At 37.3% G+C, this 23441-nt stretch overlaps 1 protein-coding gene across 2 annotated transcripts; it reads right to left on the reverse strand.

Moving 5' to 3' along the window:
• Window positions 1-1526: 1526 nt before the first annotated feature.
• LOC138356511 (cytoplasmic dynein 1 heavy chain 1-like) lies at window positions 1527-22905 on the reverse strand. Of its 2 annotated transcripts, XM_069312658.1 has the most exons (18): window positions 22757-22905; window positions 18915-19142; window positions 16579-16671; window positions 15897-16070; window positions 15663-15789; window positions 14888-15016; window positions 12997-13183; window positions 12653-12873; window positions 12203-12324; window positions 11546-11789; window positions 10116-10232; window positions 9434-9622; window positions 9038-9280; window positions 6216-6347; window positions 4187-4321; window positions 3390-3440; window positions 1806-1877; window positions 1527-1661 (listed from the first exon to the last, which is right to left on the reverse strand). In XM_069312658.1, the coding sequence occupies exons 2-18, from the start codon at window positions 18926-18928 to the stop codon at window positions 1542-1544; spliced, it is 2370 nt and encodes a 789-aa protein (XP_069168759.1). In that variant the 5' UTR covers window positions 18929-19142; window positions 22757-22905; the 3' UTR covers window positions 1527-1541. The 2 variants fall into 2 exon arrangements, with proteins under 2 accessions (XP_069168759.1, XP_069168760.1); XM_069312659.1 differs by lacking the exon at window positions 3390-3440 and having other exon boundaries at window positions 22757-22904.
• Window positions 22906-23441: the final 536 nt, after the last annotated feature.

Consider the following 23441-nt stretch of genomic DNA (forward strand, 5'->3'; position numbering starts at 1 on the left):
GCTCAAACAAATCTAAATCATTTATATATACTGTATTATGAATAACAGAGGTCCCAGGACAGAGCCTTGAGGCACTAACTGTTTTCCTTTGATTAAGTCATGCCCTAATCCAACTTAATATAGCACCCAATATCGAAAGTCTCTTATCTTTTTATCGTCTCATGTGGCACTGTATCAAAAGCTTTGCTAAAGTCAAAGTACAAAACGTCACAATCCTTACCACTATCAACTGCCTCAACTATGCTGGAATAAAAATTATAGCAAATTTGTTAAACATGAACGGCAATTATTAAAACCATGTTGTGAATCATTTATTAATCTGTTTTTTCCTAAATAAAGACGAATGATATTTGCAATTATCGTTCAAACAACTTCCCCACAATAGACGTTAAGCTAATTGGCCAATAGTTTTATGCAAGCGATTTATCTCTTTTTAAAATTGGTACCACATTAGCAACCTTCCACAACTCTGGCACTGCCTGACTATGATTTATTAAATTGATAAACTGACTCGCAAAGCTCTTCTTTGCATGCTTTAAGCACCCTGGCAAACACTTCGTCCAGCCCTGGGGATTTGTTTGCCTTGAGTTTCACCATTTGTTTAATAACATCCTCCCTGGTAACAAACTAGTCACCTATCCTCTTCCCCACCAACAGACTTGTTTGGCTGAAGCATAATGTTAAGTTGCTTTTTAGTAAATACAGAGATAAAATATTTATTTAAAATACAGTACTACTATTCTCTTCGTAATTATCAGTAATCTGACCTGTCTCAGTTTTTAATGGACTTATCCTTTCCTAATCTTTGCTCAATTTAACTTAAAAAAAAAAACTAAGATTTGTCTTTGCTTGGCCTGCAATACAAACTTCATAGTTTCTTTTTGCCCTCCTCCTCTCTTTTTTTTAACATTCTAAACCGACATCGAAAATTCTTGTTCTAAACCGACATCCCCATTATTAATCCTTTTTTACCAGGCTCTCTTTCTACCTATAAGGTTCTTCAGATCCTTTGTTATCCATTTTGGGTCATTAGTATTCGATCTATTCAATTTGTATGGTGTACTACATTCCTGTGTGTTGCTTAGAATATTTTATATATTACTTAAAATAATATATACATTTTATATAAATAAGTTATATTTTGAATCCACATCAAAATTCCTTCTTATGTCACCCATCACTAGGTTCATGTCTCACTCTCAAGACTGGCCCACCACCCCCATACCCAGGACTTTCCAATCTATTACACCAAAAAAATTTCTTAGCCTTTCGGAAATCTGGCACATTAACAATTTTCCCCTACAAATCTATTTCATTCTATGCTAAATCTGATTTCTTTGTGATCACTATTCCCTAGCTCATTCCACTTCGATGTCATTAATTTGTGTCTTCGTTAGTCAACACAGTCTAAAATATAATTTTCTTGCATATACAAGACTTATCAACCTACACAACCATTTTCCATTACATGTAAATCAAAACCTTATTATGACAGCTACAGACTTAATCTCAGACTTGACACTACACTACATCAAGAACATTTAATGTAACAGTATTAAAATATTTAATGAACCCACCTTCTCTTGGAAGCTGAAAACACATTCAGCAAGACGTTGAACATAGGGGTCCAATTTGTATGACTCCCACACCAATGACATGCCCTTTAAGGGAGAAAATGCTATGAAAATATACATTTCTAAAATGATTATAAATACATTATATTTCATGTAATCAGTAATTATCAACAACATAATGGTAATGAAGCTTTAAGCCATTAAAGTTCAGTGAAAAACCTACACATTTACCTCTGAAACGAGCCCCTGAACTTCCTTCCGCATCCCTGCTACAAGGAGTAATATGTTGGTCTTGTCTTCCATCTGTAATGAATACTAACGTAAAACATTTGTACAACAAAAATAAAGTGTGACCAAAATTCAAAGATTTATGAAAACTAATCAAGAAAATGTAACTAGTCTTGTTCACTACTGTTAACCATTGATGATCCTGGTATTATGAGGTCTAGTTCTGATAATTTACCTTACAGAATATTACTTTAGAATACAATTATATTCATTTTAACACACTACCCTCAGGGTTGCATGCAAAAAATGCTATGCAAAGTGTTATTTTGAAATTAAATACTGTATGCAAATCCAGTGATGCTGTAAACAAATTTCAAACATGCTAGTTAAGCATTAGCAATTAAAATTAATAACCAGACAATTCTAAGTAATCACATATTGATGTAACCGAGCTCAAACAGCATTATTCAGGGCCTGACCCAATTACTGTGCGCCATCTCTGAGCGAGCGCTAGCGAGGCTTTGTGGGGTAAATTCATAACCACACAATAAATCCAGCATGCAAGCCCCTGACAGTGTTAGTATTCCACCATGCAAATCACCTCAAATTAAGTCCATTACATCTTACACAGTCTCCAAAGATACTAGACAATTATCCTCTTCACATCATGCGCAGCCACCAAACAGTGCTCCACCAAGCTCCGTAATAGACAAGGGGGACGAAACGACAAGGGACAAAAATTCAAATGACGTCAAAATTGATTTTGTCTGATTTACGTCAATAAATAAGCTGTCAAAGAAAATGGATTTTATTTGCATCTACAGGATTCATAGCAGATGACACCCAAACTTGTTTTTTTATATCATTAACTTGTCAAAATGTTGCACACTACTGAATACTAATTACAGACTCATCACAGCCACGGGATAATTAAGCAAGGGCAACAGCAAAAGGGAAAGCCTCAGCATGGAATAAGGAGTCATCACAAATGATATTAATAAGTTCCTAATTATTAAATTACTAAATTATATGCAAGACAAAAGCTTTGACATTTGTAAATGTGCTTTTACACACCAAGTGCCTCTCTTCGTTAGATTCCTTGACAATAGAATACCGAATCCCTCAAGGCATAAACAAAAAAAAATCTTTATATATGAAATAAAAATTTTCTGGTAATCTAGTTAATTATATATACTAAGAATCTGTGCTTATAGAGCTATAGTAAGCAGGGGAAATGAGAGTGTATATGAGGGATATTGAAGAGCAAAAATCAGTGTGGAAATACATCATAGACTATTGCCTCTACCCTCACATGACATGTCCCGACAGCTTCTGTTAAGCTACGAGTAATTCCTCTCCAACAGGCTCCTGCATGCTTATGTTTATTATTTTCTTAAAGCATTACTTAGCTCTAACAAACCGTTCATTATTCATTAAAATTGTTCATTTTATCAATACAAAATCTGTCATGTGAGGTGCAGCAAAAGGATTGGGGATAACAGTCAAGTGTTGTGATGGACGAGAGAGCGCGGTTATGGCAAGAGTTACACTGATGAAGCCACACAGATTCTGACAAGACGAACATACCAACAGGGACGCTTTGATGGCAGGGCTGTGTGGTCCACCCCGCGACAACAGCTGTGGTACCACCATAACATCAAAAATCATTACCAACAAGACAGATGTTGGTTGTCAGGATTGGCAAGTTAGTTGTATCAAACTTTATAAGATTTTCTTCATAACTAAAGTTTTGGGGAGGGGGGGAGGGGGGGGGGGTTAAATAATGCAAGGTAAATCGCTAGTAAACATATTAGGTATACCACTCCACAAGATCCTAGTCACACATTAGCATCATGGATATCTACACCTATATTTTTAAATACCCATTTATCTTACTAAATTTCAAGTCATTACAAGTAACTTTCAATAATCTAATATAATATTGAAGCACTAGATTTATATATATACTGTATATCCTTTAAAGCCATAAGCTATAACCCCTGTAAATCTATTATCTAATATATATATATATATATATATAAGAAAGCAAGAGGCCTGCCCCATGATGCAAAAAACAAAACAAAAAGCCACTTCAAATATCAACGTAAACACACTAGCCAGCATCTATTAACAGCATGAGCAAGCTGGGAAAACGGCAACACCACCACTCAAACTCACTTAAAACTACAGTATTAGACTTTACAAGTAATTATTTGAAGTGGTTTTTCTCTACACTGGAAAAAGCTTTTGAGCCTGCAGTACTCCCATTTCAAATGGTATATCAATATACAGTATTCACGTCGTCGTTTCCCAGATTCCATTCTAATTCATGAGAGTACCGCTGCTATGAGTCTTAAAACATTCAACGAAGATTATGCCCTTACCTTCTCCAATGTTCGTTCATATGTGCGGACACTCTCTATGAGGGAAATGGCAAAGGGATACAGCTGATTGGCTTGATGTGCCTTGTTGACAATAGCTAACGGCACTCTGAAGCCAAGATTCTTCAGGTTCCGAACCTAAAACAAATGCATACAATTATATTAAATATTGAAATAAAATTTATAGAGATAAAAATAGCCTCTATCATCCATGTACACACAAGGTGTGTACATGGAGCAATTATATTTTTAAGCAAATTCAGTCTGTTTAAGGACGCTATGAGCAACAGGCAAAAATGTTCAAATTTCAAGGAATTTGTATCATCTTGCAATACTGTGTGGGGTAAAAACATTCCACATCTTTCTGTTCCCAGGTGGTTCCAGATAATATTTAGGTTCAATCCAGAGATCCTAAGATTCATTTAGGTCAAACCTCTTACCTTGATTACCCAAAAGTATCAGCCCATAGAAGACCAAAAGATTAGCACTCCCACTGGAAAACTTTCAACAAATTGCATTAACATTTTCACAAAATTTAGTTTTTCATTGAACTTTCTTGGATTTGGACAGTCAAAAACCCTAGTCTTACAGGGATTCAATGGATCATGGTTGGCCAAGTATAATAAATTAAAAATGTCACATGCAGTTCAGCTTTCTCTGCACGTGATTTTCTTCCCTGCAAATCTCAATTGTTCAATTAATGAAGTACAGTGGCATCTCAATTCAACACAAAAATTCAGCGAATCTCCAGTTGGAACACTTTCCATGCCCGATTTACTTGCCAAATTTGACGAACAAGAGTTCGCTGAAGCAGGGGATGTGTGGATTTGCTTTGGATGTTGAGACCCGAGCTCATACATGGAAGCAATATTACAAGAAATAGTCAAGACTTGGGAAAGTCACTGAGCATATTTAAAACTAAACTATGTTCCCCCCCCCAATTGCAGAGTTTTTGGTCAGTAAAATATATGGGCCCTTTATCTTTTGAAAACGAGATTTCAAGGCTTATGCATAACAAATATGCTGGATGTGGTTAAATCTTTATCAGACAGGTTCTCTTGGCAATTGCCCTTGTATGACAGCTTGAAATTATAATTTCGCTCAGTGTAATCAGCCCATAAAGCGTAGGAAATATTAGGTATGAATGGAAGCACTTAACATGGCTCCATGTAGAACAGGATACGACGGTGTCGCGTTCTGTTCTACCCCTATGGCTTCAATCACGTTTTTAAAAGATTGTCATAGTAAGTAAATAAGTAAGAGGTTTTGGGAAAGCCAATTATCACATTTAAAACCAATTTCTATGGTTCATTTTAATCGAGATGCCCCAGTTTTCGTTCAATAATATGGGTCCCTCCTCTGAAAATGAGATTTCAAAACTAGGGTATAAAATGCTAGATGTAGTTAAACCTCTCTACAGGAAGGTTCTCTTAGTAGTTGGCTTTCGTACGACAGGCTGAAATTAAAATTTCGCTCTGTGAAAACAACCCTTTGAGGGTCAAAAATATTATGGAATGAGTGATAACCAATAATATGGCTCCAATCACAGTTTTGATGGTTTTTGTAGATGGACTCAACATTACACAAAACAGTTGGAGCCTTAATTAAATTATTTACGATATTTAAAAACCAAATTCTATGGTTTGTTGTTATTCTGAGTGATCAAGGTTTCTGCTAACTCAGATATGGTCCAGTTACCTTTTCAAACAGTTTTGAGGCTGGGAATGTGAGAAATAAGCTAGATGTAATATTTTTTTTCTAGACATGTTCATTTGGTAGTGGTCTGTTGTAGGTTGAAATGAAAACTTCACTAAGGGAAATTGACCCATAAGGCATGGGAAATGCATCCTGGAGATATCTCTGGTTACAACAAATTGGGGTTGGTTCCATGTAGTTCGTTGAATTGAGGTTGGACTGTATGGCCAGCTCAGAATATAACAAAAGCATTAAACTGGCCAATGGGGCTTCAAACATTATTATTTTCTGAAATTGATGGCAGAAGCATATTTGGCATAAATTTAAATTTACTCACCTCTTTGGACAGTGTGATGATTTCTGGCAAGAAATTAACTTTTAACTTGCACTCATTTCCTTTACCGGTCTTTGATCGAAGCATTTCAATTGCAAAGATGCGGCCAGACACACCCAAATTGCGTTGCTGAACCTAAATGAAATATTACAAGACATTAATTAAACAAGAAATTATGTACAACATATGGACAATACCAACGGACAAAAGTTCATCAACTATATCGACAAGCAGCAACAACACGTAATTTAATCTTTCAATCGGAAAATTCAATCTTTTTCATTAGCAGTCATATCTGTCTACTTTCATGAATCTATTAAGCTCAAAGGTTAAATAATAATAACTATAAAAATTAAAACCTTCCATAGTATTCACAGTGAATTGTATTCATAATGTCATACAGGAAAATGTGCTATGCTCACAAGTATGAGGAAAGGGTATATTAGATGTAGATACATTACAACATTGGAACTACCCTAGATTGTTATACTAGACTTAATACTGTGCTACTTTACGCCGGTACACCAGGACGGACCGAAAAGTTGTCGTTCCTTCATTTTCTGACGTATGGTTTGGTCATCATATTTTCAGCCCCGTTATTGCGACTCCTCGTCTGCAGTTTATATAATTATTCACGACTATGCTTTTACTTAGTATTTATGGCTTTGTTAATGTAAACATTTTAGATAATGAGAAATTTCCCCCAGGAGTTTATAATAATTATTTATTGAACGGTTAGTAACTGTTCAGTAAGGTTGGCTTGCTGCACAACCCTTGCCTATGCTGCCTTTACTTGTATAATGTGGATTTAACTAATTCATTTACCGTTAGCAGGCATTTCTTTTACCTTTCTCATTTTATTATTTACCCCTAGACTCTTAACGTTTATTTAGGCCAATAACTTGAAAGTTTAAATGTTTGAAGACAGTATTAATTTTTGGAGGCAAATTGTAAGATACAAAATGACAAAACCCGGCCTACTAACTAGTGGTATTCAAGTAATTCAAAGTAAAGCATTAAGTGTAATATTACCACCACCCATAATGCTTTCCTAGGAAGTACCTCTTTCTCTGCACTTTCCATAAAGTTTGCCCCATGTCACCATCTCCATTGGAATCCATCATCCAGTCAATTTTTTTTTTTTTTTTTTTTTTTTTTTTTTTTTTTTTTTTTTTTTGAGAGATATATACAGTTGTTACATTCTTGTACAGCCATTAGTACGCGTAGCGTTTCGGGCAGGTCCCTAGAATACGATCCCCTGCCACAAAGAATCGTTTTTTCATCCAAGTACACATTTTACTGTTGCGTTAAACAGAGGCTACAGTTAAGGATTAGCGCCCAGTAAATCCTCCCCAGCCAGGATACGAACCCATGACATAGTACAATTTATCTGTGCAATAACATCACCGAGCAAGGCACCGAGCAAGCCAAGCTCCAAGCACTAGGAGCTTGGCTCCCATTGGTATCCTATTTATGACCTTAAGACTGTTGTCCTCATTATACTCTTCCAGAGCCTCCTGCTCTTAAGAGGATATTGTACGATCACTACTAACATTGTCTTGTTTTCTAGCCCAACTACTTGGGCTGGACGGGAGCAACAGTCTCGCTGCATGCAGGTCGGCGTTCAATCCCCGACCGTCCGCAAGTGGTTGGGCACCATTCTTTTCCCCCCGTCCCATCCCAAATCCTTATCCTGACTGCTTTCCAGTGCTATATAGTCGTAATAGCTTGGCACTTTCCCCCTGATACTTACCTTACCTTGTTTTCTATCATTACCATGTCCATTATATAATCCTGTGCATCCCCAATCTCTACCACAGGTTTTTCTTAAATACTCGAATGCATTTTCAATAGCAATGATACTCCTTCGTATCATTTCTTTGGTAACGTTATAGCTCCTTGAATAGACAGTATCACTCTACGATTATTTTTAAATTTTAATTTATGTAGTTACAATTGTGTGGCTGCATCTCTTGTACCTTTTTTGCAATTTCAAATGCTAAGATGTCATACCATCAGCATTTGTAAACATTACTGTTCCTTATTCTATTTATACTATTGCATTATTACGGGGGGGGGGGGATAGAGGCCACATGCAGGATAAAGGGGTTCACCATGCGTCATTTTGGAATAGAATTCGTTACTGTATATTGATAAATTGAATTTTAATACTGCCACCTCAGAAAACTTGAAATATGTAATATAACAAAATAGATAGTGTTTCTGCCCGAAACGCTATGCGTGTTAGTGGCTTTACAAGAATTTAAAAACATCAATGCTATGTACTCTCTAAAACCCAATGTACTTTCTTGTATATAAATAAATAAATAAGTAAATAATCTCAAATTAACTAATAAGCCTGTAATACTTTACTGCACTTTCTCAATTGCTATTCTAGTAGCAGATTCTCATTCTTCAAGCATCTTGCCCAAGACCACAACCACTTTTCTGATGCAATTATCCCAGGAGTCTTATTTTATTATATTTTGGCCCATGTAAGGTCTGTGTATTGCAGAGTACGAAGACCATTGAACTTTGCAGTTACTTCTCTAAATGAGAGAGATACATATATGACACTTTGCAATAATAGTAATTTAATTTCATTATTTGTTACTGTACTAATGTTTGTTAAATAATATATATTTACTATTGGCAGCATTAGATAAAATAATGTGAACTGAGCATATGTTAAATTTGTTTAAGCTTGTTAAAAACCTATACTGATAAACTGGAAAAGATTACCCATGCTGCAATTACAATTTCTTATGTATAGTTTTGATGACGAATTGACTAAACAAATCAATGCAAAACAAAGGAAAACATACCTTTCTTGCCCAGTCATCAAATATATCTTGAGTATTCAACTTCAGTCTAAAAGAATCTCCATCTCCTTTGAGTTTCTGCCCTTCAACATGGCTTTCCCAGCCCTTGCCGAGAACATCCTCTACTCGTCTCATGTAAGCAGTTAGCTGACGATCAATCTGCTTGGCCCAAATAATGGATCCAGATACAGGAGGGATGTCTCGAACATGACTCATTCGACACGATTTGCTTTGAGGATACTGGACCTAAAATGTTAACAATAATATTACTACAAACATTTCAATAAATACAATGAACTTAAAATGTATAGTAAAGTACATGAAAAAATTCAGGTTGTGCAAAACCATTAAAAATCATAAATAGACACCCTTTTATTAATAAAGTAGCATTGTACCTACCTTAAACTTTTCATGAAGGCTCTCAATGTCATCCTTCACTCGCTGAATGAGCTGTGTCTGATACTCCCTGATGGCACCTCGAATGTGTGGACGCACAAACAAGGCATTGAAACGAGAAAATATGCGGAACATCTCATTGGCATTCTTGGCTGTACCCAATTGGTCCCTCAGGCGAGCTGTGATGCGTGTCTGAATAAAATTATAAATAATTATTTAAAGCTGTAATATTATTTTCTAAATTTGCAGTTTATAAAACAAAGTACTTTATCTACCTGAATTTGTAAAGAAAACACTTAACATGGTGTATTAAAAACACAAGTCCCCTAGTACTATATGTATACTGTAGGTACGATAAATTATTTTAATTTATAACTATAAAGTATTGGAAAATATGATTATTCATTCGATTGACAGGGATGCAGTCAATAAAACAGATACAAATGAGGACAATAAATTGTAGTACTACTCTATCTCCAAGTCCTAATGCCTTGAATATATACAGCACTGTTCATATCACTTTGATTCATCAATAAAATGCTGTTCATTATGACGAGTATAATACTAAAGGCAAGAAAATGTTACATAAATATATTCATAATAATTTTCCATCTACAAAAAATGCTTGACAAATTCAGGGAAATATTCTGTAATAGTACACCATAATTTAACGTTTCACACTTACCTCCACACGGTCAATTCGTTCATCGTAACGCTTCAGTGCAGCCTCCCACATTTCTGTTCCCTCTTTGCTAATATCTAGTCCATCAACTTCCTTCACATTTTCGTAGGCTAGATTAACCTAAAACAAACGATGACAAAGGGTAAATTTAGCTAATGGTTCTGGTGAAGGGATAAGGTAAAAATGTTGACAAACCTTAAATAACAAAATTTGTTATTAAAATATGTGCATTCCTTAACACTAGCTGGCACGAAGTGCTAGTTCCCTTCACTGCTTCGTAGGTCTCCTTAGAGTTACCCAAGAAGGAACTTTTTACTTGCCCAAATTACTTTTATGTTACCCAAGTAACTTTTGACCCAAAAGTTACAGAATACAGTACAATTCCTCACCTTCATGGAGGTTGGGAGGCATCAGTCAAGAAAAATACTACAGTAAAAACAAAAGAAAGGTACCCCATCCATGTGAGCTTATTCCCACACTAAATGTTTCAGCACTGCAGAGAACCAGCACCATCACACTACAGCAATACAATTGCAGCAGCAGCAATCCACTGCTTCATGTAAAGTCTAAAGTGCTTCTTTCAAAATTCCATTTTCCCTTGTTTTCTGCAATTTCTTGTGCACTCTTCTCACACACGCTTCCTCACACTCATTAACCACGAATGGCCATCTTGGCTTCTCATTCGTTGTCGTCCTTTCAAGCTCGCCCATTTGCCAGCCCAACATTTGCACAGAATGATTAAATCAATTTGATTAACGCAACCTTATTTACCAATTTTTATAATTTTTAAATTAAATATGCATCCTTTACACTATCGTTCAAACAAATGCATCTGTCCATTTCAACATCCATACATCTGTTCATCAGGGCACATACTACAGTACTCCTCTGCATACAGTGTATGTAGAGGAGTACTCCTGCATACACTGTATGCAGTACACTGTCTGTATACAGTACTCCTCCATGCAACCCTATTAGCTACCTCTTCTAACCAGGGCTTTTAGTATAAGGAAAATAGAATTTTCAAATGGAAAAGTGAAGGGTGAACGTGCTCTAAGCCTTGAAGATGAGAGTACTTACCCTTGCTCTTTAATTAGTATATAAACCTGGTTTAAAACACGGACATAATTTAGTAATATGTCTTAAGAAACAACGTATTAATCTTGAGTATTTCACAAATGGGACAGGTAATTGATGATGAAAAATGTAAGAGGGTGAGGATTGTACCATGCACGAGTTTAATTAAATTTCGGGCTTTGAGCTGTATAGTTTAAAGAAAAATATGACTAGCAAGAAATACATATGGCACATATACAAATGTAAAAATATAACATTACAAATTACAGTACTAATCAGATTCTATCGATTCAGTAACCCGTATTATTCTTGGCAAGATCTAACACTATTAAAAAATTATAAATGGGTGCTCATACTTCTTCAATGGCATTTAAATCAGCAGCATCCATCTCCGGCTTGAGTTCTGCTGTATCACCATCCGCTAGAGTTGTCGTCTTCACCACAGTTGGTCGAAGAACCCGCACTATGACGGTTCGTAGTTGTTCGTGCTGACGACGGAACTTGCGCATTTGCTCCATACGTAACTGCAACTTCTTGTGAGCAGGAGATACTCGCCATACCATTTTCAGCTGCTCATCGCGCTTCTTTTTCACAATGTCTCTGTAAAGAAAATTAATCAATATATTATACTGGTGTTGACCAGACCACACACTAGAAGATGAAGGGACGACGACGTTTCGGTCAGTCCTGGACCTTTCTCAAGTACTTGAAGGGACGATGACAAACGTCGTCGTCCCTTCACCTTCTAGTGTGTGGTCTGGTCAACATACTTTAGCCACGTTATTGTGACTCATCGCCTGCATATTATACTGGTATCAAATATATTACCTAAACAAATTTATACTAATACTTATGTAATATTTAACCAATTAAATATTAGCCTAAAATATTATTCTCAATGCAGTTAAAAAATATAGACTATTTTTAAAGATGTCAATAACATACAAAAATGCAGGTGGGAAAAATATTAGATACAAAATTCCAAAGAAAAAAAAGTTGAATTGGATACCTACCGAAGAAGGCCCTGAAGCTTTTCATATTCATCGTCCCAAGCAATGAACACATCAAAGCACTGGCTCATCACCTTCTCGAACTCCTCAAAAGCAATATGCATCAGACGACGCGTTCCCAGGACCTGTGTAGTTAACATTAAATATTCACATAGTGAGTGCAGATCATATCAACATATCAATATCATACCATATCAACATAAAGGTGTTGATATGGTCAACATATATAAGTGATAAAAGACAGATCTTCCAGGTACACCAAGTTAATAGTTTCTAATGAATAAACTTATATTAAGCTAGCAACCTCATCTCTGGAGCCAAGACTGTTTTTATCCCTACTTTAACTTTGATTTCACCTATAGCACTATTTCAAACATCAATATTTAAACTTTTTGTTTTTAATGTATGCACATATTTTAGTTTAATTTATATTTTAATCATCATAATGCTAACCTTTAAGATCTGGGATGACAAATCTCTTGAAATAGCCTCCACCAGTCTTAACGCTCTCTGAATAGGATACTTTGTTGATCTAATCTTCCGAAGGTGGTTAAAGATAGCCTGTACAGCCGAGCGGATCTTCTCCAACTCTGTGGCTGCCAAGAGGTCATTCAATGGGAAATCCTTCATGAGAGGAGCATAATCATTCACTGTTGCCAAAGCCTGTTTTAGACCTGTAATGATAAACGTACATATTTGATTAAGATCCGATAAATTAACACTAATTTATACTGCATATCTATAATACTTAAACATGACCTCAATATGCATGTTCTTTATATTATCCTCTTACTTACCAGTATCGGTATCGAATGACACCGTTGCATGAAAACGTTTCCCATGCTTCAAGACATCCAGCGTAAGCGCAACCTCTAAGCTTTCTCGCTTATCTTGTATTTTAAGTAGAGCCCTTTCTAAGTTGAGCCAGAAGCTTATCTCTTGCAAGGCAGTACCACTTGATGGATCTCTGTCCAGCTTGGTCACCTGATTTACAAAGATATTACATACTATCAGCTTAGATGTAATTTCAAAAGGCATGAATGTTACACAGTATATCAGCAACTGCTTGGGTACATTTAGTTAAGTTTTTCAAAGATTTAACTAGTCTATTTATGGACACATTTCAGACCAAGTCAGTATAGTATTTTATGGAAATTTACAGTGCAAATGTAGTCCACTTTTTGTTAACTATTCAATAAAGGGTTAGCATAAATGAGATATACAAATGGACGAAAGGGTATAACAAGCATGTTATTAATAGGGTGCTAAGTAAACAAAATAGAACAAAACAATGAACACACACTGGATAAAGTCGAGATTTGGAAAAAGCTTAGATAAATACTGGTTTGGTAATAGGTTTGCAGATTTATGGAATAAGGCTATTCACCATTTACCAATCGGGTAATCCATTACAATTATTTTACATTTTCTACGTATCACATCAATGAAATTATATTAGCTACACCAAAAAACTTCCTTCACATTTCTTTTATACTAGCAAATATGCAATATAATTATCCCCTTAACTTTTGAGCTCCAACTAGTAATTCATTAACCCTTGAAGAGTGACTTGTCATCTAAAGTGCCAACTCGGCCCAAAGAAATCCTGCTTCTTTTTCAGTCATGTGAGACGTGTACAGTAGCCAGGTGGAAAAATCAACACATCTGCATTACAGTATACACACAATTTGTCAACTTGTGTTGACGAGGCTCAAATGATGAAATTGGGCGATGTTCATGGTTTTATCTATTAGAATTTTTTTGTACTGAATACTTAGCTTATGTACATTTAGTGCATATAAATAGGTACAAAACTAATCAAGCACTGCATATAGACCTACAATGAACAGTAATATGTACTAAATTCTTTATTCATATAATACTTAAATCTGTTCCCCCCTGGCACAGCTCACCCAAGAAATTGCATTACTACCCACTCCTTTGCTGGTCTGGGAATAGTCTCCTATTTTGTCTGGGAATATCAACCAGAGATTCCGACACTGACGGGAAAGACCAAAATGTGACTTGGCAATCACAGGTTACTAGAGGTTAGTTACTATAACCTCGATTTGAGCAATTAAAAAACAAAACTAAGATTTTAACATAGGTCTAGGTACTGTATACGCTACTCATTACACGCATCAAGAGCTATTATACCCTTTATTACCATTATGGGTATACAAACCGGACAACAACAACAGAAATCCACACAAGACGATAAGCGTATTAGCCCGGGGGAATCAACACATGACAACTGCTCTTAAGGGTTAAATTATAATTGGTATCCAAGAAAATATGCACTTAATGCCTATTTATGTCATATGCCTATATATTTTTTTTTTTTGAGATATATACAAGAGTTGTTACATTCTTGTACAGCCATTACTATGCGTAGCATTTCGGGCAGGTCCCTGGAATACGATCCCCGCCGCGAAGAATCGTTTTTACAACCAAGTACACATTTTACTGTTGCGTTAAACAGACGCTACAGTTAAGGATTTGCGCCCAGTAAATCCTCCCCGGCCAGGATCCGAACCCATGACAAAGTGCTCGCTTTGGTTATTAATATTGGTTACAGCTATATTTCAACAAATACAAGAGCATGCACTATATATTTATCCTGACCAGGATTTTGCCTATATGTTAATTACTACTAGAAATATAATTTAAATATCTAATATGCAATACCTTCTGGATCTCCCTGATCCACCTAGCCACTCCATTCTGTAGCTGGTTGAGGAAATTTGAATCTTCTACTCTATCACCAAAGTCAGCAACCTTAGGACGTGTTCCTTCATCGGCACACTTCTTGATAACCTGTAAACAAAACATGCCATACAATATTTACAAAAATAGAGAATGAACTCATACACCAAATGTGCATTTATTAAATACAGTATACATTTAATGCTATGTTAATCAAGTTCAAAAAAGTAAACTTTCATGATTTTATTTACATCATATTCCACTCTTACAATTAGCATTCCCTTTGATTCAAGTAGCCATTTGATAAAGCAGCTCAAAGCAGTAGAGATAGGCCATGTTGCAAAAGGTCAATTGGCACCTTTTACCCATGTAACAACTAAAAAAAAAAAACAATGCATTACATTTCACTCAGTTTGTTCTTAAGGCTCAACTTACACATACATTACACACAGAAATTACAATAGCGTGATGCATCAATGAACAAATCCACAAGGGCCGTGACGAGGATTCGAACCTACGTCTCGAGAGCATTAAGGCAGCGTCTGGGATGCTCTCAGAAGTAGGTTCGAATCCTCGTCACGGCCCTTGTGGATTTGCACATACATTGATAGTCTTGCTTTACTGTACTTCAAACTTAACACTTCCTTGTCAGCTACTGCTGTTTACCTCTCATAACCTATAAATTTCAACACAATTCATTTATGTCATGAAACCTTAATTGTAAACTACATAATATTTGACATAGAAAGTGGCTAACCTGTGCAACAGTTGGATGGATGGGCAGAGATATATCTGGGATATCAATATTCTGTTGCAAATGCAGGAGGCCCATTTCCAACTCTGCAATCTTTTTTTCAACTGATGGTGCCATTTTATCTCCATCTCTAATGTGAAGAGAAGAATAATTAATGAATTGCGGTACAATCAACCCACAATAACACACACACTGAAACTTACACTTGTAAAATACAAAGAAAAGCTAAATACTTGCCTCTCAATCTTGCCGGATTCTTTAACAAACGATTTAAAATATGGAGCAACAGCATTTGCAACGATTGCATGCAGTGTCTCGTATGGTGAGCCATCACTCAGGTTCAAGGTACGTATCTGGGACGCGATCGACTTGTCTGCCTCAATTACTCCACCTCGCTTGATACACAGGATGCTGAAAAGGTAGAAGAAATATAAATGTTGAAATCTCGTCAAAATATTTTAAAAATTTAATAAACTCTGGTATTGCTCCTCTAAAATTATGCTATAGTTGCCAAAATTAGTTGTTTAATTTACACTATTTTGCATGAATGTTACTGTAAGAACTAGCCTGATCAAATTATATCAATACAACTTTAAATAAATGACTGAGTAAAGAAGTACAGTACTGTATAAAGAATAGCAATTCATCTTGGAAAACAATGATCACAGCAGTGTAATGACTCAAGAACGTGATCCAAAGAGTGAAGAAACCAAAGATAATTGTGAGAAGTCACCGCCACAACTTGGCATTAGGAAGTCATGCACCAAAACCCGTGTACTGTAAACCTTACGTCAAATTTCTAAACTTTACAGTTTTAATACTTTAGAGGTCAAATCTATACAGGTGTGAATATGTGCCTTCAAACTCATATAAAACAAGGGTTGCCTGTACTCGTGAAAATTCAGGAATTCATATTAACCTGTTCATTTTTATCGAGGTAAAATGTACACCAGTCGAGATTAGATACACCACCTCCTTTTCCTCCTCCATCTCTCCCCTTCTTCTGTTTCTTCTGTAAATATTAAATAATTACATAATTTAAATTATGCATTGTAACAATTACATTATATAATTATTAACACTTTTGCATGCCCGGCGGGCCACCTGCATCGCACCGGAGGGCAAGGCCGGGCATTGCCGCTGAGCACACAACCCAATTGTAAATTCTTTCACTCACAATGTTTATACTTAATAAGAATATGCAAAAATGAATGCATGATACCGAGAGCATCATCAGGATGCCAAAGTGTTAATATAATAATCTTTCAGAAAATAAAAAAAATTACCTAACTCCATATAGGAAAGAATGAAACAGATGCAAACACTTATGAAGTACAATGTATACAATGAACCAGTCTTTTCAAACACCTCAGAACATCAGCGTAAAATAGTGTGTAAAACAAAGAATAATGTATTGGACTTCTTTTTGTAACAAAAGTGACACGCTCTGTCAAAAGGAATGACCTCACACCTGCTGCCAATTGGCAATAGTGCCTATATGGTTTGTGTAGTGAATGTTGATAGGACTCCAGACAAATTAATATAATATAGGTTCTACAGTTCAGCTAGTATATAGACACTGCCCAATGATTAGAACAAAATTACCTTGCCCTCTCTAGCAGCAGCTAACCTGTTTGTTGTTGATTCATGTAAGAAATCTTGTCTGCTCACTCTGCATTGGCAATACCTTTTACCTTATTTTAACTCAATACCTTCACATACAGAGTATAGGATTACTTTATCACCTTCACAGTCATAATCCAACCCATTCTTTCGTTTAGATAGTAATTTTAAACTAAGTGCACCATAGTACAAAGATTGACATACTAAGCAATTAGATAATAGAATTTGGTACTATTCACTTTATAGAATCCAAAAAATGAAGCTAAAAAAACACTTAAATATTCCTAGGCCTAGTACTGTATAGTGCACACACACTATATTAGGCCCAAGATAATGGGTATTAGGCCTAGGAAGGTTAGGTTAGTTTAGATTGTGTTTGCAACAAATACAAAACCTTTTCTGCTTTGTCCAAATTCAATAGTACAGATTTCTACTTTCAAATTATGTTGTACGTTGGTATATGTATTATGGTCCTTGTTACGAATCTTACCTCCTGTGGAGGTTTGACTATTATAAATTGTTTATTAATATAGAGGAGTTGATTAGTGTGTTTTCTTGAAATTAATCTGCACCTGGCAACTAGGAGGCCGCGAGTGACTGATATTACCCGCCCAGCAAAGTACTGTAGTTCCTTTGAGCTGGAGATCATTCAGGAATAAGGTGTATTGTATAGCAAAACTATGTGAAGGAAAAATGGAGTATCAAAAAATCTACATAGAGAATATGGTAAATGGTATTAGTAAGGGTTTTGATTGGAAATGTTGAAAGATAGTGTATTAAGGGGGGAGTGAGAGGACAGCGACAGACGCCATTTTCACTAGACGCGGAGCAGCAGCTGTCTGACCAGTCTTTGTTTGCCGAGGGATTTCTCCAGCCATACCATAAGATAAGCCACAGGGTTGTATTAACGGGGTTGCAAGGAAGGGTAGAGTACACCGACAACCTACTGAGCAGTTTCTAAGAGAGTCCAGATTTCCTCGGGATTTATGTGTGTGTGACACTGGATGACAGAGGTGGTGGAGGAGTGCACAGTTCCAGTGTCGGACTAACAGCTATAGGGGAACCGAGCCCCATTAGGGTTATAAGATAATATTTTTCTTTCTGAATGCATCGAGTTACAAGGAATTAATTCTGTTATGTAATATTATGTTTTATAAATAGATATTTGTGTCATATCTACTTGGCTGTTTTCCCTACTTGTGTCTCCATTGGCTCAACTGAAAGCATCAAAAACCCCTAGACAACGTGAGCTGAGTAGTGGGGAAAAAGGTCGTGACACTGAAAATAAAATAATAACCCCAACCGTGATGGTCCTCATCGTTACTATTAGCACTACCAAAACAGGAGAATGGGCTGCATAATCAAACAGTAGCTTTAGCCCTTAAACTGTCAACAGCTGTCTGACATTCTTTGGTTTCTATGGCATTCATCCCACACTTCTGGGAATGTTACTTTCAATCTACTGTATCAATAGCCTCAATAGTGTGTATCAATATCTGTATCAATAGTGTGATTTTTCAGACATTAACATTAATATATATTGCACATTAACATTTTCACAAAATATCCTCAATCCCTATCTAATACCAATATATTCTAACTGTATAATACTACACTACAAAATACCATTACCTTTGGTAGCACATCTTTGTATGAGGAGCGATTTGGACTGAGAGTCTCCAACAAATTTCCGAATAACCTCCAAGTACTGCGGAGCGTTAAGAGCAGTTTGAAGTTCAACCGATGGTTCGTCGTCATCTTCAAGCATAACAGACGCTACTCGTTTTACATAGCGCACGACTGTGTCGACCTCTGCTACTGCACAGACGGCTTCAAGGCCTCCATCCCCCCCACCCTCTCCTGTTTGGAGAATTAAATTTATTAAACTATTACACAATGGGATTACAATATATAGATAATAAATTTTAAAACGTGAAGAGTTAGTTACTCTATACACACAAACCATTAGCAAGAGTATAGCTGACTACTATAGTACAAAAACATTAAATTAAAATACAAACACAAAATTTAATGTTACAAAAAAAACATTAGATGAAATGGACTGCTTCAATGACAACCTCTGGACCAGTTTAAAATCTTTAGTACCATTCCATTAAAGTTTTTTATAACTTTCGCAACTTATATTTAGTACTGTATTCTATTATGTTTTCATTATGTATCAGAAGCATGAACTAACATTTCAAAACCTATTCATAAATTTACGGAGTGAAAGATATAAACTGGTCCAGTAATGTAAAGTATCACAGAACCAAAATAATGCAGTGTTTAAACATATTGAATCCAACATTCACAATCCTTTGATATGGCCAAATTTCCCCATTCAGAAAAATTTTCTAGCTGGTGCAGAGCATTTGTAGTTCAGGGCGGACCAAAACGTTCTAGTTGGTCTTCAAAAAAAAAGCTGCACTTTAATACAATATAGCCCTGGGGCTTGTGATCCCTGTGTTCTTCCTGGAAGAAAAATTGCAAGATGCATTGCACCCCCTCTCTTCCTGGAAGGCTGCAATGTAATGAGTTTTGTGTCCAGTTTGTATAATTATACAAAATTAGTTGGTCAAGCTATTATAGTAGCCTTTATATCCCTCTTGACACTTTAGCATAGTCTGTGGAATTTTTAGAGGTTGTGTGTGGGTGAGGGAGCCGGTCGGCCGAGCGGACAGCACGCTGGACTTGTGATCCTGTGGTCCTGGGTTCGATCCCAGGCGCCGGCGAGAAACAATGGGCAGGTTTTCTTTCACCCTATGCCCCTGTTACCTAGCAGTAAAATAGGTACCTGGGTGTTAGTCAGCTGTCACGGGCTGCTTCCTGGGGGTGGAGGCCTGGTCGAGGACCGGGCCGTGGGGACACTAAAGCCCCGAAACCATCTCAAGATAACCTCTCAAGATGGGTAATGAATGGGTGAGAAAACTAGGTGCCTGTTATGATCGCCGTCTAATAGTCGTCCTTTCCGGCCTCAAGTCATTTTTACCTATCTAGATAGAAAGACCGCAGACGGCCCAAGCTGTAATCTAAGTTAGGAAGGAACGAGTCATACACAATCTTGCATGATATTTGGCTGTAAAGGGGCGAACCGAGGCAGATTGTGAAACAAAATGGTGCCCAGGTGGGCGGTGATACATCCAGGGCTTGGTGGAGTGTCACGACACATGCCTCAAGCTCATAAATCGTAAGAGATGACTGGTTGGGGCTCAGGTGCTCGGCTAATCAGCAACGAGCTTTCTGTGATGTCATCGGCGGGCACCGAACCCACCCCAGGAAGCAGAGCCCAGCTCACTGTTGAGCTAGACTTCAGACGGGGAGCTTGTGACCATGGGTGCTTTGGATCTTAAGTGGCGAGTTGAGCCTAGGAGAAAGGTAACATGACTGACCGTAGTGAGGTGCCACGGGGACCTTTCTAGATAAGGTCATACGAGTACTGTCGACAACAGAACCTGCTGAGAGTAGAAGAGACTTGATAGCATATGTTTTTATGTCTATCATCATCTAGTCAGACTTTGTTTACCCTGTTAGCACAGGTGGTTCTCTAGCTGCTGCAACTCACTATTGCTGAGCAAGCAGTGGTTGAGGGAAGAGCCATTTGGTTCACCACAATATCTGCACTTTCCTTAGCATATGAATAGCCTAGATACGATCATTTTTCAATACTGAAGGGCGACACGTAATTAACATCTTAAGGTTACCTTGAGATGATTTCGAGGCTTAGCGTCCCTCGGGGCCCGGTCCTCGCCCAGGCCTCCTTTTTGTTACACACTTCCCAGGAAGCAGCCCGTGAACAGGTGCATCAGGGTGAAAGACACTGCCCATTTGTTTCCGCCTCCACCGGGGATCGAACCCGGAATCTTGGGACTACGAATCCCAAGCGCTCTCCACTCAGCCGTCAGGCCCCATCTTTGTCAGAATGTTGATGTACTCTGCAGGAATGACTTCTGATGTCAGAGACCAAGTCTAGATTTAGGCTTAGTTGGCCTAGGGCGATCTCAATAAACCTGACCTTCCCTGAATGCAAACCTCAAATTTGTCTAAATCCTGGATACCCTTGTCAGTGTTAAGTGAACAGTGGCACCAGGTGAAAGAAAACATACCAGACATTTGTCTCCTTAAACCAGAGCTTCCTCTAAGATGTTCGTCGTCGACTTGAGCTGACATCTTCCTTCACCGACGAGTTGATTTTCAATTTAATTCAATTCTCAAAATAAACAATACCCAAATTTGTAACAAATTAGATGGCAAATTCCTTGGCATTCTCATTGACCACAAGCTGAATTTCCAGGGACACATTCTAAACATATCAAAAAAAGTTTCAAAAAATGTGGGCATTCTTTCTAAGATCAGATATTATGTACCACGCCCTGCCCTGGTGACTCTCTATTACTCCCTTATCTATCCATATCTCAACTATGGTATTTGTGCTTGGGGCTCTACTACCCAAAATCACTTACGTCCTCTAATTACTCAACACAAAGCTGCTATTAGGACAATATCCAATTCTGGCCCCAGACATCACTCGGTACCCCTACTTAAATCTCTGAATATGTTAGACATTAAGTCACTGCACATTCTCTCATGTGTATTATACATATATAAAACGCTAAACTATAATGCCAATCCTGATCTCAAAAGCTTCATAGAAGGTTGTAACAGAACCCATGAGCACCACACCAGAAATAAATACAGTTTTGATATTCCTAGAGTACGACTTAAACTAGAAATGCTCTACAACTCAAGGGGCCCAGAATGTGGAATGACCTTCCCAACCATGTTAAAGACTGTACCTCTCTCAACCAGTTTAAGTTAAAATCGAAGCTATACCTAATAAATTCCCTGTAACCTACCTTACCCCTCTATTGTCAACCCATGTATGTTTTTTGTTTTTTTTTTGTTTTTCAAATCAACGCTGTTTGAATGTAATTTTCTGTAATAATTTGTAATTGTATTTGTGCTGCTTTTTCAACAATGTTCCCCCCTCTTTTACCTCTATTTTTATTTGTACTCAACGCATTTTTTTCTTTTTACCCATTAGTTTTAAGCTTTAGTCATTAGTGTTTTTTCCTGCCCGAAACGCTTTGCGTAATAGTGGCTTTAGGCATTGTATGTACTAGCTCTATCTATAAAGCCAACAAACTTTGTAAAATCTCTTTATGTATGTACCTTTACCTAAATAAAAATTATTATTATTATTATTATTAATTTTTATATCAAACAATCCCTACAAGCGAACCTTATGATAAATGCACAGCTACATCATTACTCATAAACACGCCTCGTCTTCCAAGCTAAATAAAATATGCTAATTAAAGACAGGAACTGTTTAAAACAATTAAAACAGCGGGAGGCAGGGAGGGTAAACAATAGACCCGGGAATTACTGCAGGTGAGGAACAATAACAAAGAGCTCCTCCTGAGGTACAGACGGAGCTCCTGAGGTACAGAGAGGAGTGAGCAGCCTCCGCCTACCTTCTTCACCGGGATCCATGTTGACCAGAGTCACAGCACCGGCATATGGCGCGGCTGGTGTGTGTATAGAACATCCACAGACACCACCAACACCCTGGATCACCTGACACTGGGGCGGCGACAGCTGACTCACTGCCCGCCAATACCGTTATAAACGACACAACTCCACTTAAATAGGTTCAGGACAGCCGCTGCCACCATTAGAATGCGTCTCACAACCGCTGCCACCATTAGAATGCTTCTCAGATACCATTACCTCTGTTCCTCTGTTTTATGCTGGCAGATGCATCAGTTCCGTCGTCTATACTAGGGAGATTCGATCCACCGCTTACGGTCATTGATCCGAGATATTTTGCAAAGTACTTTGTACTAGATAATGAATGATATATTTTGTAATAAATGTGTAAATATTTATTTAATAACGGAAGCTTGAATCGCAAATATTCCAGGTGGGCGGAAGTAGGTGGGCGGAAGTAGGTGGGCGCAGCATGCAGGAGGAGGATGACTTGCTGGGCGCCCAGCATATATGGTGCTTGTGCATTCATTTTTGTTTTTTAATTTTGCCCCGAGGGGCGAGTTTATTGGGCAGCGCCACTCAACCTATGAGTGGACATACTGCCATAGCAGCATGTCCACTCAACCTATGAGTGGACATACTGCCATAGCAGCATGTACAACACTCCCC

This window comes from Procambarus clarkii, chromosome 73 (genome assembly GCF_040958095.1).
Source record: "Procambarus clarkii isolate CNS0578487 chromosome 73, FALCON_Pclarkii_2.0, whole genome shotgun sequence".
In the NCBI taxonomy this organism is placed as follows: Eukaryota; Metazoa; Arthropoda; class Malacostraca; order Decapoda; family Cambaridae; genus Procambarus; species Procambarus clarkii.